The following is a 17,820-nucleotide window of genomic DNA, read 5'->3' as shown; positions in this document are numbered from 1 at the left end:
CCACGCACCAGGAAATCAACTACGTTAGCACATGCCCGAGTAGTTCTCTTGATGATAACCCAGTTATTCAAACCCCCCCGGCAGCAGTCCTCTCTTCAAAATCCCTCCTGCGAATTCAGGTCATTTCTATAGTTCTCGTCTGTACTAAAAATGCCTATTATTCTTTTTCCGACTCATTACTACAGATTCTTCTTTCTACAAACTTCCCCAAACGGCCTCTGCTTCAGCCTCTTCCAAACATGATATGGTCGCTTGCAATTTTGCTCTCATGTTTATGGGAGTGACGCAGCAAGTAGTTTTCTCAAATTTTCATGGAAGTGGGAATGTCACACAAGTGATATTTTTATACATTTCAGGATAAGAAAACGTTTGGGATAAGGCTTTTTCTTCTGAACTAGATTTTTGTGGTAGCTAGCAAGCTGACTCCTAGTTGACATAGGATATGCAAGGATTATAAAAACAGTACAGATTCATCAGAGAGGAACATTTGGTTAAGTTTCAAGGCAAAGCAAAATTCATTAGTGAAAATTACTTACTCCTAAGCCAACAGAACGTTTCAGTATTTACTCAGCTCTTCAAGGAGTTTTGCAAGAGTTCATCTGCTTTTTAGACACTCATTTTAGAAAAAGGGAAGTGGATCTTTTTATGATAGGCTGGGAATATCCTGTGTTAATGTTGGGTTTTTTTTGCTTCTCTGCCTGTTTTTATACTCTGGGGAAAAGAAGAGGATTTAGCAAATTTCCTAGTTGCTGTCAGAAAGTGGCCAAGGGCTTGCAATTATAATCAAATTAAAAATGTGGCTTAAAGTTCCAGGACATGGAATGCTTAAGCTGTGTGACTATGATCAGACTGTGTAAGGACCTACAGACGTCAGGGACTACGCCTGCTAGTGATAACCTTGTAGAGTAAAGCCAATCTGCAATACAGTGACCGCCCTCTTCCTTTTGGTTTCCTTGCTAATGTTTTCCTTCCTTCTTTCTGTTTTGTCCACTCTTTTTTCCTGGGAGAGCCTGTGCCAAGCATACATCCAACGCTGTGTACACTTTTGGCTGCCTGCCCATTGTCGGAGGCAGCTGAAATGTTTTTCCCCAGCTCTCTCCCTCCTCCCCAAGCGCTTGGCTTGTCGTCACATTCCCATCCCGGTGCACTGCAATCAGAACTCCTGACATAGCCTTTGATCCCTGCCACCTACCCAAGACTTCCCATTTCTCAATCTCATTGAGTCCCGTCCTGCATCTTTCTGATACAAATCTCATGCTCAGTCATGTCTTCTTAGAAAATACTCCTGCGCTGTAGTGAGTGGAAGTCATATAGACACACCTGAGGTATCTTTAAAATAATCTGTTAAATAAGTACTTGGGGTATGGCTTCACACTTGGTGTAGAATGACTTACGATCATCCTGGTGATCTGCCCTTGGCTGTGCGCTCCTGCTGCTTCTACCCACGCAACCAAAGCTAGCTATCGTGGGGCCGTGCAGCGAGTTTGCTGATGCATTAAAAAAAAAACAACTAACAATTTTTTTTTGTACATGTTCCCTAACTCAGGTTAGCAAATGATGCTGATGCATGGTGTGGCTGCGTGATTACTTAGGTCCAACAAGAGGTAGTGGTAATTAGCAGCATGGGGCTGTGGGGAACTGTCCCTTTTGGGAGCAGAAGAGTCCTCAGTTGCCCCACACTGGTGGCGAGATTCCTCCTTTTCAATTCTGATTTTGCAGCAGCTTCCGTCAATACTTTAGGTCTCAGCTGACATAATTATAGGCTCTTCAGAAGATGGCTGGGGCCAGTTCAAAAAAGGGGACGGTCAAGTAGAGGACAGCTGGATCTGAGGCACAAAAATCCAAAGCTGTGAGCTGAAAAAACCCGGTCTGACTCACAAGGCCTCTCCCTTTTCGACAGAATTCTTTGGGGTATGTCTAAAGCTTTGTGATAGGTGTGTTCAAAACGGCCATGAACTCTGCAAGTTCTCTCCGAGCTGCTGCTCAAGCATCACCGGAAATCAGAAATTACGTGGAATAAAAGCTACATCTTTTGAAGAGCACTTTAGGGTAGATATGGAACCACGTATGCTTGTGCAAAAACTGTGTCCCTCTCCAATAAATTGCTACTGCGAGTCCATGCATCAATTTTCTGCTCACAGTTCCCTGAATACCAAGGTCTATTTAATTCATCTGTTTATCAGCCAAGGAAATTACTCCTTTGGCTCTTATTACCCGTCAAGGGAGCCAGGGCATGAACCTGGTTCTACAGCTGTTTGGCCAAGGCTTGCAAAAGCCCCCGACAGGAAGCCTCAGCGGTAGAAGACAGCAGTAGAAAAAGCAGGTTGTCCTTCATACAGTCGTGCGAGGTAAATAACAGCAGTTATACCTGACTCCCATTACATTATGTGACAGCAATAAAACTGCCTGAGCTTGGCATGTATATTACTATCGTAGCCATTTGAGTTAGCTGGAGTAGAGCGACAGTAAATACATTCCCAAAGAGCATTAGTCCGGGCTTGAAAATTGGAACTACAAACCAGAGCAAAAACCTGATCACAAACTTACCGAATATTCTTTAGGAAAGTAGGGTGATTTGCTGGGTCATTTCCTTACTAGTGATTCACACCTTATTTCTGTTTAAAAATTTGTGTGCACTTCTATATCTGTCGCAGGTTTTCTGATGAATTGTGTTTTTGGGACCCTCCGAGATGTGTGGCCTTTGTGCTCCTTCAGGATTTCTGAATCAACACCTTCCATTTGCCGCAGAGTAATTTAGTGCTAATAATTTCATTTGGTATACTTATATATTTGAAGAATCATTACAGTAATCTTCTTTAGAGGCAGCATATGCGATAGCTCATTTAACTCGGTTTTAGTCCCCTGAATCTTACACTGGTAGTAGCTTCAGATCACTCATCCTGTTCTGTGAAGGGAGAAAAAACTCCTAAGCAAAAGTGTTTATTGCAACACGTATTTTTCCTGTTTTTGTAGTCTTTTATTTTTATTTGGAATAAACTCTCTTTTATCTGGATCGACTGACGTGATTTTGCCCTGGCTTCTTGTCAAAATTATTGATTCGTCAAGAAAAAGAAAATGAGAATAAAAAGAGCGTTATAGGATTGTATTACTGGGTGTCAGAGGTACCTCTGTTAACAACCAAGGAAAACGGTTGTCACACGCAGAAGGTTGAACAGGGCTTGTACAACACACGTATTATATACAACATGCGTGATAAAAACACTTCTGTTATGAATATGTAGTACCAGGTGTTATATTTACATGAAAGGAGAGTAAATTACATCCAGAATAGCTGAAATATTATGTGTGTATCATAACTGGTTCACCATTGCTTGACACAAGCATATTATTTAAAGGTCAAGTAATACACTCTATGGTTGCATAATAATTAGCTGTACATAGTATTCCTCAATCCCACAAGACCCCCTTGTTTAATTAGAAGAACTCAGCTCAGTGAACACCAAATGAACACATGCTACTCTCCTCAAGTGGGTAAACTGAGTAAGATGTGGCTTAATTTCTATGAGACTCTTGAGCCCATGACTTCCACTTGTTTTCCTCCAGTCTTTTGGGCTGGGTTATATTGAATTGGAGGGTATTCTGAAGTCTGCTGTGAAGTGCATGGGACTCTGTCTCTACAGGAAGCGAAACCAAATATATTTTATCTACACTGAGACAAAAGGTGTTATGTTTATGTAAACTCTTATTCTATATCAAAATACCACATGGCGTATGTTCAAAAAGAAATGCAACTCTGAAGTTATTTGTCTTAAAATCCACTTTCTAATCTCTCTGCAGAGAGAAAAGCAGTTAAGTCAAAGAAGAGAGTGAATGTTTACACTTTGCTTACTCTATCTAGGTGTATTAATCTCTATAAGCATGTTCTTGTACATAAAGTGCTGGCAGACCCTGTGTTGCTCTCTATGTCCTATTTTCAAACAATCTGGCTCTAACACACTGTTACCCAAACCAGTCCTGGTTCTGAGAGTAGCCAAGTGCTCTTAATCCTCATTGACAGATACTTTGCCCTATTTCTCCTCCTTGTATGCAAACAGTTGAGTGATGGCAAAATTACCAATGCATTCCTTCTGGAGACTTGACATATATATTGAAATACAGCAGTTTTGCAGCAAAAATAATTAGTCATGATTTGAAATATGTCTACTAATTTTACAGACCAAAAAGCTCCTGCCATTCCTTAGGCGGTATAAGAGAAACAAAAATGTTAATGAACAATAAACATTTATATTCTTCCAAAAAAAGGTAGCAAATAGGAAGTACCCAATATAAGTACCAGCTGCATAAAACAGGCACATATATAGTACACTCCCCAGATATATCTGTGAAATAAGGTGTTTCAGCCAGAAATAAGAAAAAATCTGGAGGACTTCTTTAAACTGGGACAATGAGGTAGGAAGAGAAAATGTGAACGCTTTCTTGGCACTGTTGTCCAGATACAGCTGTAAAATACCTAATGACCACTCCCTATCATTTCTAGATTGGTAAAAATGTAAAGAAAAACCAAGTTAATTTGTTACCAGTCTTTTTATAACCCATCTAAAAAGGACAGATTTTCCTTTGAGATTTTTCTGTTAAAAATCCAGTCGAATTATTTATCTGCAGGACAGAAGGCAAATCCTTAGGGCATAATCATTTTTGTTACTCATTAAAACCACATATAAGCGTGTATTCTGAACTGTACCTGTACTGACTGTATATATTCTAACTGGACTGGTATTAAATACTTTTTTTGGCTGGATTACAAAGACAGCTTTCCAGTATATTAAACTGAAAAGAGAGGACAACTCCAAAACCAACAATAAATTGATAAGTTCAGACAAAAATTTGTCTTGGACCATTAAAGATATCCGAAGATACGAGTAAGAATTTAACTGGAATTCCAGTAAAAATAAGGAATAGCAATTGAAAATTCAGCCAACAATGTTATTTCAGAACATTAAAGACATCAAAAAACCTGAATAAGAATTTCACTGCGATTCCAGGAGAACTATTAGGTTAGCTGTGGTATTTGAAAGACCTGTAGTGCAAGAGCTTTTGGATGTCCACATCTCATCATTGCTGACTGTATTCAAGATATGCCATTAGTACTGATGTTTAGAGTTAGACTAGCTCCAAAAAAAATCTTGTAATGTATCCACTATTAAACAGCTTCATCACCTTTTAGTAATGTAATTTGGAAAACTCTCATCATCTGCCTTTAAATATTGTTTGTTGAAAGATGAAAATCAATAAGGTAGTAACCATATTTAAAACTAGTAGTCTCTCTTCCTCTTTCTGCTATGATAAATTTAGAGCCTGCCTGGCATAAAAGCACATACAAGCAGAAACGTGGTCTGTTTGTTACATAGGCACATCTGTATTTTGCTTGCAACAGCTAATGGGTGAATTTACGGATCACAACATTATTTTCTCAGAAGACAATTAATTTTAGGTATTTAGAATCATGCATAATAAGCATTTTGAAATGTGGTCCAGTTACTATTTGAAGATAATTTTTGTTACAGAAATTAGAAGCTTAAAATTTTATAGACACTATAGCTGAGCTAAATACCCAGGAAGAGTCCTTTTATTACGGCATTTGTTACATATCCTTAAAACCCCCACTCTTCCATATGAACTACTGGAACCATATTTACAACTGATGGGATTTTAAATAACATGGATGTTAAAAATGTTGCTAGATAAAAGAATTACTGATCTGTTTTCTTCTTCCTGCATCTGAAAGTGTCTTATTAAAAAGAGGCAGAGATAATGTATTAAATCTTTGGGGAGGAGAAGAAGGAATAAAAGAATTCTGGAAAATACATTTTCTCCAACCACCTGTCAGACAAAAATAACGGGCTTTCAGAAAACAGATCTGTTTCACAGGAGGGAACACGCATGTCATATGATGTTAAAAAAAACACTCAATTTTGTATGAGTTATTCTGATGCGCTGCACTTTTTTTTTTAAAGCACATCTCACAGATTATTAGACATTTTCTAAAAGGTGTTAAGGACTTTATAATTCCCAACTCATTTTGTGGTGTCCTTGGAGTTTATATTTGTGTGAGACCATGAGTGGTAAAGAAAAAAACTCCTACCAAATGACAAATCTCTTGGGTTGTCCTCAGTGAGTACGATCTGCCCTCCTGCAGCCGTGAAAGATTAGCCCAAATTGAAATTAGCTCCAGTAAGATCATGGAGGTTACTTTAGAATTATCTGCTCAGAGGATGTATGAAAACTATAATTTCTGCATTAGGTTTTAGTTACTCCAGTCTAGGGTGAGGTGACTCTCATTGTGTGAGCGCAACAGGAGCATCTGGACCCCCAAGTCACTTTTTAGAAGAGGAAAGTCTCTTACTAGTGAGAATTACAATTTCTCCTTCATGTTCCCTGTCCAACAAAGCTTTCAGCAGCAAATATGATATAATGCTAATTTCTATATACCCTATGCTCCTTCTATTTACAAAGTAGTTTTACATTTTATTATATTCCATTGTACAACTTTACATGGTACCATTATCATTTCAATTCATAGTTCAGCAATTCAATACATACTTAGATAACTGCCTTCCCATGTCCTGTTATACGTTTAGCTTAAAAAAAAAAAAAAGTAGAAAACAAGCACAGTGGTGCAACGTCCAGGCACTTTCAATGTTGCTCGGCAAAATAAGCAAGCACCCTGTTTGAAAGCATGGCAACTTTTTGGGGAAAAAAACCAACTGAATCTTTGCTCAAGGTGGATTTTCTTTTTTAAACATCCTGTGTACAGTTCCAAATATTCCTGAGAAAGCTCTGTAAAATATGACTGATATGTTTATATTTCAGCTGTGGGTCTGAGTGAACAGTAACTTCCATCACCAGATGTTCCGCTGATTGCACAGAAGACATGTAGGGAGTCATGCATCCACGGCGAATGCATTGTATCTTCATGGTAGATCTAGACAAAATGAAATAGTCACAAATTCAGTAAAAGTAGCAGTTCGTTATTATAATCAAGCTGTTTAAAAAGGTATGCAAAAGAGATACCCAACCTTGTCTTCAAAGCTGTTTCACAAAGGCAGCATAACAAAGAAATGAGAAAGAGTAATTTAGCATTTGCTGCAGCATTCATATATACACACCATTCTGCGTATTAATAGATAATTTTTAGTTACAACTATCCAGTATAGGAAAGAATCAATTCTCTATACAGCAAATTTTTATCGTATCTTACCAGTAACAGATTTCTAATAGTCTCTTTGGTAAGCATTTGTAGTACATGCAGCTAAATACGGCAAAAACTACATCCCCGCCACGTGGCAAGAGTTTGTACTTTAAAACCTGAAGGATGGTCTTAGAGCACAGGATCTGACTGCAGTGGTAGAGCTGCTCCAGAGCTGACTCTGTATTTGTTTTTCACCCTGTGGTTCAGCAGTCAACAAGTTAGCTTGAATTTACATCAGTGAAACTGAGATCGTTGGCCATCATGAACAGTTTCTTGGACATCCAGTTTTCTGCCTACTCTGAGGCTTCCTGTACTTGCTCAGCTGCAGTTCACCATTTTTTTTTTTTGGTTTTACATTTCCCTAACTTAAAAGATCTGTAAATAGGTCACAGGCTGACCCAGTGAGTTACCCATCTGCCCTGCTGTCTCAAACTAAGTGCACTGCCTGTGTTGTTTTGGGGCACTGAAAATATTTAGAAAAGCATATGTTATTTGCAATGAGAACACTAAGTTAATGTAATATACCTTTTACGTTTAACTGAGTAATTTTGCAGAAGAGGAATACATGTTCCATTAAGTTTAATTTGTTAGACATTTAGGTCATTTGATGGCAACACAAAGTTCAAGTCAGCAGTCATCTACATAATATTGTACATCCATAAAGAACAGATCATGGTAAACATGATCTTTTAAGCTGCCTTTTGATCTAATACAAGTGAACAGTATATTCTTTCCAGGGAGCCCTTCACTTTGATATTTCAGTTCCTGTAGTATTTTGCCCATTAAGCAAAGAAAACACGACAGTGGATTTGTAAATCTATCAAGATAATAGGGAGTGTGCTTTAACAATGCTTCTTTGTTCTAAGATAGTCGTAACTATTGTACTGCGGCGGTGCAGAACGGAGTGATTTGGTTTTGATTTGACTATTGCAGAATTCAGAAACCACAAAAGTTCCAGCAGCTGCATGCAAATTAAATGTCTTGGAAGGGTTTACTTGCAAACAGCTTAGACTAAGCAGGTGGCAACTCCTATGAACGAACATCTCTGAACAAAATTCAGCAGCGGAGTATACATGGTAGGTAATGTATATGAAAAAAAGGTGTGCGCCAAATGTGTAAAATTAGTAGTTTGCACACTAAGAAAATGGTGGTCATGAGCAGAATAGCAGGGAAATCTTAACAAAAGTAAAGGGGATGCAGCAGTCAGTCACTCTCAAATGGATCCTCCCTTATAGTCCTGCAACAGAATTCAGCCCCATCATGAGACTGCACATGTTTCCCTGAAATTATATTGTACTCTTTCAAAACAAGGCTTTGTTTAATTCCCATAAGCATTACTTCATTGTAAATAAACCTAACTTACAAATACTAGCCTGCTGCAGTTGTATTATTTTGCCTCTTGCACATTTTTGCACTAGTTTGAACAATTGCTCAAATTATTATGGAATTTACCAGTATATATATTAGTGATATAAAAGGCTGCATTTTTAATTAATAGTCACACATGGATTGTATGTTGAGTAACTGGGAGATTTTGAAGGCATTCTTCTAAATTCCAAGTACTATGAATCACAATGCAGTCTGTACCGTTCGTTTTATGTGCTTGATACTCTACATCTACAATGAGCTTTCTTTTGCCATAATGAAGGCAAAATTAAAGAGCAGAGGTATGGAGATTATTTCAGAAAGCTAGTTTTTGCCTAATTTCACAGCGTGATACTCGGCAGAAGTGCAACTGTTCTTTGAATCTCTCTCCTCTCTGATGCTACTATTCAAATGTATTTTCCTAGAAAGATCCAAGAAAACATTAAAGCACAGGTCAGATAAATTAGCAAAAATATTTTAACAGTGCATATAAATAGCACATTGGCATTAGGCCAAAATTAAAAGAAAACATCCTTTAATGAAAAATAAAAAAAACCCCTGGATATAACTGAGGAAACGGAAATTTTGCCAGAGAATTTTGACTGGTGGTTTATCACAGGATTCTTATGATGTAGAAAACATGAGGCAAAACATGTCACAAGATTTCTCATGACTATGGCAGCCAGGGAACTAACAGTGTGTGTCAGTGAAGACTCTACCCTGAAGCACGCTGTATACCAACACCAGGCTGAGACTTTCAGTCAAGAGAAACTGGTTTTAGGAATCCACCAAGCGTATTGTTTACTTTTCACGTTCAGTTACTCGCCTTTTTATATTTAGCTAAATAACATGAAGAGAGATCAAGTTTTCAGTTAGTTTTCAGACAGTTTTCAGCATTAGCTAGTTTTCAAGCAGACAGAACCACCTCTGTGGGCTCCTGACATGCAGTACGTGCCTGTTCGTGGATGATGTCGGAAAGCTCTTTCACCATATCCCGAAAGTTTGATTTAAGCCCCTCATGGTACTCCACTTGATCCTCCTTAATGAGCCGCTCGTTGAGCTCCAGAGCAATTCCACAGGCTTGTATAAACTTCCTGGGGAGGAAAGGAGTGAACCTTGGGCATTAGACTAGCCCAGTCTTCTACCAAACCAACCAAACAACCAGATAGGTAAATATAATTTCCCCCCCCCCCCTTTTCTCCAACATTTGGGACAAGTAACATTCTAGAAGCATCCCTGGCACAATAAATCAGGAAGTGGGGAGGGGCTGCAACACAGGTATTGGACATTCTGCTGGAGCTCTTTTGAGCCTGGATCCTCAGTAGATGGGACACGCGCACTTGCAGCGCAATACAGTGGTCTCACACCTTCACCCCAACCTGTAGGACCACACACAGCTTGCAGATCCCAGATAAGCCCAACCAGCTGCACACAGGGTCACAAAACAGAGGGAGGACATGGTCAGGCAGAGGGGGGAAATCAGTCGTACAGGGCTTGACAGATCTGGATGTATGTGATGTAGCACGTGTGCTTGAGAGGTCAAGTTGCTAGCAGCAGACGCACCCTCCCGGAAGAAATTTAGATCATGGGGAGCTGTAATATTTCTTGGTTACTGTTACTCATTTTCTTCATTTCACACACGTATTTCTCCTTTTTTATAGACTACAATAAAAACAGAAGCATGGCTGGGATTTTTTGCATGAAACAGAGATTGTGTTTGTCCTGGCTACACTGCAAGGCTGGAAAGTAAAACCGCCTTCCCTTTGTTCCGCATCCATGCATCACGGGTTTTCAGGGATTGTTCTCGTATTTGCTCCATGGTTTGGTAGATTACTCACTCAATACCCTGAAGGAAAATAGGATTGGCACAAATGCTGCCTTCTCCATACAGTGACCAATGGGCAAAATGGGAGTCACCAGCACCCAGTAATGAATGCAAGAGGTTCAGAAAATAGTGTGGCAAAAGCTCGTCATCCTGAGGTGAAGCAGGAGATGCCTGATTATATCCTGGGTGACACTTTCAAGTGAGAGGTAGAAACCTACCCTAAGGGACAGGAGTTAGAAAAATGCCCATGCAAGTCACATAGTTTCAAGTTAGCAACAGAAACAAGAATGATGGTCCTCCATAAATTGGGAAAGGATTTGCTTCAAAATATCTCAAGTTCATCAACATATAGTAAGAAATCCCTTTGGAAAAACTGGGAAACAACGCACAGTATGAATGATCCCTGAACATAAGACTATCAGACTTCTGGTTTTCAAACATACTTTCTTCACATGATAATCTGAAATACCCACACAAACTGTTGAAGCAGGTGTTAAGCAAATCTCCCCATGGAGATCACAGCCCTGAGCTTGGGAACTCTTGACATATATAGTTACATTGGCTTTTTTCATATGTCTGAGCACCCACAACTCTTTGAGATCTAGATCTTTATAAGGCACATCTAAGCATTCAAAGATCTGTTGATTTTGGAAAGAGACAAAAATATAGGCAAAGCAGGTACCATGTTCCAGCCAGATGGCTAGTTTTTATTACATCATATATCTTACCTGAACATTTCTTTTAACTCATTCACCTTCTTAGTAGGATATTTGCTGGACTGGCTGTCACTTAGGAAAGCTCTGGCATAGGCCAAGGGACCAGCATTAACCTAGAACCAAAGAAGTAAGAAGTCATTTATGCCAGAACTCCCGTTGAGTTGCTAAAGGCAGTTATGAAGGGAATAACAATTTAAAAAAAACACCACACCAACATTAGCATATTATTTGAATGCCACTAACTCTGCATTACTAATATTACCGGAAGCACCTGAAGTTTCAAAAAAGCTGAGTATTAGTTTTTCTATCTAGTTTTTTTAAGAGCAAAAGATAAATGGAGCTAAAAAGAGAGATGCAATCTGTTTCCTCATACTGTCCTCTTACTTCTGTTTGGAAAAGCAGTATGGTCTGAGTCTTATGGTCATTTATTCAGCTTGAGAAGTCAGGCTCACAAAAAGGCTATTTGTGCTTGATACTTAGAGTAAAATCTTCAAGAGTTAAGTATATTTCAGCATTCACCCATGGCCAACTAATGTGCAATTACACTTGGACTTGACAATGTAAACATCACTGGACAAAATGCTTATTACCATGAGCCACCCGCTAATGTACCACTGTGTGCGGCAGGGCAAGCTGTGCCCGGGTTGATGGCCGCAGGTCTGCAAATGAGGTAGTTAATGATTTCTGGAAAGTAAATGTGTTGTGTCGTGAAAAGATGACTCACTCTGAGATGTGTATATAAATGTAATTTTGAACAGACATCAAGCCTTACCTGCACAGAAACACAGCCTTGCAATTTGAGTTGCAACTGGATCATGTCAACATCACCAGCTGAGCAGAGTTTCTGCAGCTCTGCCGTCTTGTCTTTTATTTCATCAGTAGCGACATCAATTGGTTTTAAATTAACCTGATGTTCATAATTGACTGGAATTCTCTTCTTTACGTATGGAAAGGAGTTCAAAGCTACCAGAAACAGCACAGGAAGTTTATAGATTGAAAAGTCATGCAGCAAATAGGAGTACTCTTCATAGAACATATATGGGCAGATCCTTGCCCTCAGGGTTTTTCTCCGTGTATGTGAAATCCTGAACAAGGCTATAATTTACCAGCATGATTTATTAATTTGTAAAAAATCTCACATAAAAATATAAGGTAAATTCCCCCTCCCAACCAGAATATTGTATCACAATTCTGATTAAGTAGCTGAGAAAATTTCTGACTCTTTTGGGATATTTTTATGAGCTAAAATAGTCTAAAAATAGTTGCTGATACAAAATGTCTCATGTTCAGATGCCTGTACTTACTAGTTAGAATGGTCCTTTTTTTACACTGTTCTTCCACACTGCCATGCTTTTTTCCAGATAAAGTGTAAGGAGTTTCAAATACAAATCTGTTGATGTTATGATTTCTTTCAAATTCAGTCTTTCTTTCGGAGATTTCTTTGTCTTCAAAATAGGGCTTCACATAAGTCACTTGAATATGGGCATACTTTGGATCAAGGTCTTTAACATTGACCTGTGAAAAAAAAGGGTTACTCACTAGAAGAGCAAAGGTTAATAACTTATAATTGGCTAATTTATCTACCAGTATCTGATTTAAACTGACTCCCTGCTGACCCAGCCCCATTGCGTGCAGGTAATGACACACAAACACTCCCTTTGACCTCAGGTGTGATGTCTAGACCATCCGCTAGCAGACACACAAGACAATGAGGTGTGGCACAAGAAATACCTCAGCTGGGGCTAAACAAGCTGCATCTGGAACACGTAACAGTATCACCTTATCCCCCAATGCAGCACATGCCTGGGCTAGGTAGTCCTTCTTATCTGACCTTAATGCTTTCAGCCCATGAGCTAGTGTTCATGCCGTGCTGTGCTGTGGCACGCAAATCTACAGGCTTGCACGAAGGGAGCTTTGGGACCACCAGTATTGTCTTTAGTAACCCAGACATACCCACAGCTGCAACCTAAGGGTGTGAACAGCCCTTGCAGGGAGCATAAATGGGTATTCAATAGGCAAAGGAAGGAGCTATGGCTGCAAGGGCACAGAAGATTTCTTTTAGACTTGCAGTGTCAGAGCAACAAGAAGTAACTCCGCTTCCAATCATCTGCTCCTCCGTGCTGGTTCCTAACGCCTCCCAACAACAGGGCTCAGTCAGATGTGGATTGCAACTTCCCATTCATAATTCCCAATTAATTTATTTCCAGCTGGGAGCCAGATCAGCACCAAAACTTGTCAAGCTGTGCAACGTGTCCACATGGGAGCATGGGGACACAAGGGGCAATTGGAAGCAAGGTGCTTGTAAGAGGGCAGAAGACAGGGCTCACCCCTCCATTCCTACTGGCAGAAGGAAGGGATGCTCTGTCATCTCCCATCTTCAGCTCCACAGAGCAAAGCTCAGCCTTCTGTGCCCCATTTGCACAGTGCTTAGAGCAGTGCAGTCCCAGGCCCTGCACAGTATTAAAAAACAACTGGTATTTTTGTCACACTCATCAGCGCATTCTCTAGTATGTGGCCCTGATGTTCACTGTTAAAAGCATTTCGTTAGCTTGTTCATGCAGTTTAACTCTACCTTGTTAGAATCCTGGATAATTTTTACAGTCTCTGACCCAAATTTTTCTCCGTAAAGTTTAAGGAGTCTGAAGGAGATCTCCGAGAGGCCCGTCAGCTTGGGTTCCTTATAGATGTATTCCTTCCCATCTTCTTCTTCAAAGAAAGTCTAGCATTAATCACAAACAAGTAGTGAGGAAAAGCTGAGTTTCTTCACTTGGAAAACTTTATTCTAGATTTGCTACTTTGAAAGCAACTTTCTACTAACATTTCAGAAAGTCAAGAAGGTTTAGAAGGCTATGGCTTGCATGAAGTCTGACTGAACTTGGCCTGTTTAATACGTTCCTTCAAAAATTGTGTAAAAAAATCACAAAATTCCTCAACCAACACAAACATATCATTGTTGAGCACAAAGGCTTGAGTATGACCAGTGAGGAACCTAAACAAAGTGGGAGAGGGGTTTGGTGAGTGGCTGACTTTTAGAAAGGTTGGAAAGAGGCAAGCAGGAGAAAAACTACAAAAACAAGGCACATATGTTGAAGAAGCCCTGACAGCAGAGCCACAAGAAAAGTGTAGAGAGGATTCTGTGTAGGCTGAAAAGGACTTCAAGCAATCAAGAAAGAAACGTGTTTCCCCTGCTTTGATTCCTCTTGTATTCAGGGAGGCAGAACTTGGGTGTATTTGCTGTAAATAAGGAGAAAGTTGCATTAAAGGTCGTGCCTCCATCACCAGTCCTCCCTGTAATGGGAACAGCATGAAAACTTCATGATTTTGCAAGCTGTTCCAGTCAGAAGTTGTGACACAGTGTTAAAACTCTCCATGTAGCTGGCATGTAAAGCTGGCAAAGCTTTAAAGTGCATAACTGGATTAAGTATTGGTTGTCAGGATGATAAGTTCAATAGTTTAATTTTTAGGGGCTGATCCAGCTACTTCTACAGCTTCTAGAAAACCAAGCTAGCAGTTGTTTCCTTTTATCTACTACTAATCTTATTTACTTTTGATATATCCAAAGCTGAAGATAAGATGAGGACAAAAATAAAATGTACGTTTGCTGCCGCTGAAGTCAATGCTCCAATATGTTGTGTGTGTAATGACAGCAGTGTTCCAAGGTACAAACTCAGGATGGTTTCAGGGGTATTCATCATCTCCTCTAAAAGAAGGAACCAGGAAAGGCAGGGCTAATATCATTTACATAATACTTTCTAAAGAAGGGTCTTGCATCTCCCCCATGGTTATGGGTCCACAGGCAGAAGCAGATATGTCAGAGACACAAGGGAGATGAGTGGTAACACATTTTATTAGAAAAAAAAATAGAACTGCAACTGCTTTCATGCTCAGAAGACGTCATCAGATATGATAGGATCATGCTCCTATTTGGGACTCAGCCCCAGATCTTGCCCATTTTTCTAACTACCTCAGCTAACAAAAAATACCAGCTATCTCTACAAGTATGTAACCGACACTGATACAGATTTTGCCTCCAGCTTCTCTGATAACCTTTTACTTTGCTAGAATCTAGAAGAGAGCAGCAACTGTCTGTCAAAGAAAACGTCTGCTACTGCTACTGTTTATATACTGCTATATACTGTTACTGGTTATATACTATACACACTAAATTTTGTTTGTGTAACTTACAATCACTATAATTACCCCCCCCCCCCCGGTGTTTTCTGAACTCCTAAGCCATTTCCTAACTGCTGAGGTGCTTTGTGAAAAGCCCACCAGCAGAATCATAAACTTTATAAGAAATCCAGTGCTCCTGGAGAGAGACACAAGCCCTCACCTCAAGGGTGCAATACCGAAACGCTCACGTAGATGCACCAGAGGCTGCACCAGAGGAACTAGCAGGCTTTTTGGCTTCAGGTCTGACAGAGCAGCAGCTTTAGGGGCCAGGATGCCCGGCGAGGGGTAGCTGGCGAGCTGGTGTATATACTTACTTGCCCATAAAAGGCCACTCTGAAAAAGGTTCCAAGAAGCCTCTTCCTTGTGTGCATTACTTCCAATATCTTAGCATATGCTCCATGAAGCGTTCTGTACAGCTGAGTAAGTTTCTGGAAACCAAATCTTGACATCATTAAAGCAGAATTTTGCGAGCAGGAAGTTCTAGCTAACACTGGAAGCTACTGAGATATCCGAACACAATCCTTTGGGGAATTCAAACTTGAATTTCTAAAGAGGTTGAACTCATGGAATTTTCTTTGAAAAACCTCCGTCTTAAGCACATGCTTAGCTTCAGGTCTAAGAGGCACCGCAGACTGCAATAACACCGCTATCCTTAGCGAGAACGCTGAGCCTCGTCTCAGCATGTTCCCTGACCGAGCCTTTAAGAGTAGAAAAGCTTGCAGTATTTTACCCAGAAATTATTTTCTGCTTAAGAACAGCTTTCTGATGAAAAAACAGATCAAGGCTTCCCCTAGCTTCAGTTAGATAGCTGGGGTACGTGTAAGGGGTCATGGGGGAGGGAGGGAAAGAGAAGCGCTCTTTAGCAGTCAAGCAACAGCCTTGCCGAAGCAGGAAGCGTGGGTCACAGCAGGTGTTGGGAAGGAGCAAGGCAGAGGGCTGGTAACAGCTTCCTTCCTTCCTCTCCACTTGCCACTGAATTACCTGCAGTTCTAGTCCTTTCTTTCAACACTTCTCACTCTGTTTTTAACCCTTAAAATGCTCAAGTCTCAAAAAGAATCTGGCTTTGATGAGCATATGGCATGACGACAGCTTTATTTGAGGGGAAGGAAGGTGGGAATTATTCACTAAAGTCTTTTGTGTCTTTAGCTTTAATAATTTTACCCTCCAGACCATTGCTTTCACTAAGTTGTTTCATGACCAGCAATGAAGCGCAGTGTGTGCTTTACTGATACCAATTCCTTAACTCATAACTTCAAAAATAAAAAAGCCTCCTGTTTTTTTCTCAGTGATCTAGGAAATTACCTGGTATACGCAAACCAGTTCAACATGCCTACCTCAAATTCACGTCGCTTTTCATAAATAGGAATGATCAGTTTGGAAACTTCAGAAATTGTTTCATAACGCTCTGCTTTCCACAGGCCATCTACACATTGCTCCAGCAGCTCCACTAGGACTTCCTATGAGAGCCACCAAATGAGTGTTGTTAATAACAGTCAAAGTTAAAAGATAAAACCATTTTAACTTCAGATACTGTAACAGGTCCTGATACATCACAATGACAGTGGTAAAACACTGGCACAGGTTGCCCAGAGAGGTGGTAGATGACCCATCCCTGGAAACATTCCAGGTCAGGCTGGACGGGGCTCTGAGCAACCTGATCTGGTTGAAGGTGTCCCTGCTCACTGCAGGGGGTTGGACTAGATGGCCTTTAAAGGTCCGCTCCTTCTATTCTATGATTCTATGATAAGTAGCCAGAGTTACATGAGTTTAAATGCTGTGTGTTCCCGGCCTTTCCAAAGGTATTCTAATTTTTGGGGGAAAAAAAAAAAAAAAGGACAAGTTATTTTTCAGAAGTCCATTCATTCTTAGTAAATCATTAGCATGATAGCTAGCAAGTATGTCTTCGTTATTTAGCTGCCTACCCGGAGAATGCCAAAACTCTGGGAGAGTATGGAGATGACAGTACAGGAAGTCAGAAGTCCGTATCTAAGAAACACGTCCAAGGAACACATGTGCAATAGCAATGGGAAGTGATGCTAAGGATCCTCTTAGCCTAAGCTTGACAAACAGGCAATTGGGCAGCTGGACTGCAGGGCCACCTCGCTCGGCCATGTGGCCCACCCAATGCAGTTGTACAGGGATGGTGCAGAAGTAATTGTGAGACTTTATGACTCGTGGGAGGATCTACCCACTCCACTTCCCCAGTGCCCTGTTATGGTTTCTGGATTGTTCTGCTAATGCAGTGTCCTGCAGCACAGCCATAACTCAATGGGAACCTAAGCTGACCTCTCGCTCGGCAGAGCTTGACATGCATTCTGTCCCTCCTTGGAAATACCATGCTGCGCTGCCCTGTGCTGGCAGAATTAGCATTTGCATAACGTGTCAGGCAAAGATTGTGGTGTAGCTTTTTCAGTCTCAGTGCTAGAAAAGCCTTTCAAAGGAACTAAGAACTTACACCAGTCTTATCTATCTGAATTGTACACAGAAAAGCCTTCAATGCAGATTTCTCTTGGGAAATTGCCATGGAACAG

At 40.3% G+C, this 17,820-nt stretch overlaps 1 protein-coding gene across 1 annotated transcript in view; it reads right to left on the bottom strand.

Moving 5' to 3' along the window:
* Positions 1-6,820: 6,820 nt before the first annotated feature.
* Positions 6,821-17,820, bottom strand: part of DOCK11 (dedicator of cytokinesis 11) — a gene marked incomplete at its 3' end in the record, with an annotated part of 89,436 nt that continues 78,436 nt past the window's right edge. Inside the window, exons 47-54 of the mRNA XM_082004097.1 lie at positions 16,624-16,746; positions 15,604-15,717; positions 13,689-13,835; positions 12,421-12,631; positions 11,889-12,079; positions 11,129-11,229; positions 9,531-9,669; positions 6,821-6,943 (exon numbers count right to left, since the gene is read on the bottom strand). Coding sequence (XP_081860223.1) covers positions 6,821-6,943; positions 9,531-9,669; positions 11,129-11,229; positions 11,889-12,079; positions 12,421-12,631; positions 13,689-13,835; positions 15,604-15,717; positions 16,624-16,746 — 1,149 coding nt within the window. The remainder of the gene's footprint in view (positions 6,944-9,530; positions 9,670-11,128; positions 11,230-11,888; positions 12,080-12,420; positions 12,632-13,688; positions 13,836-15,603; positions 15,718-16,623; positions 16,747-17,820) is intronic.

Source organism: Phaethon aethereus (genome assembly GCF_964289735.1).
Source record: "Phaethon aethereus genome assembly, chromosome: 10".
NCBI lineage: Eukaryota > Metazoa > Chordata > Aves > Phaethontiformes > Phaethontidae > Phaethon > Phaethon aethereus.
This window is presented reverse-complemented; position numbering and strand designations above follow the sequence as displayed.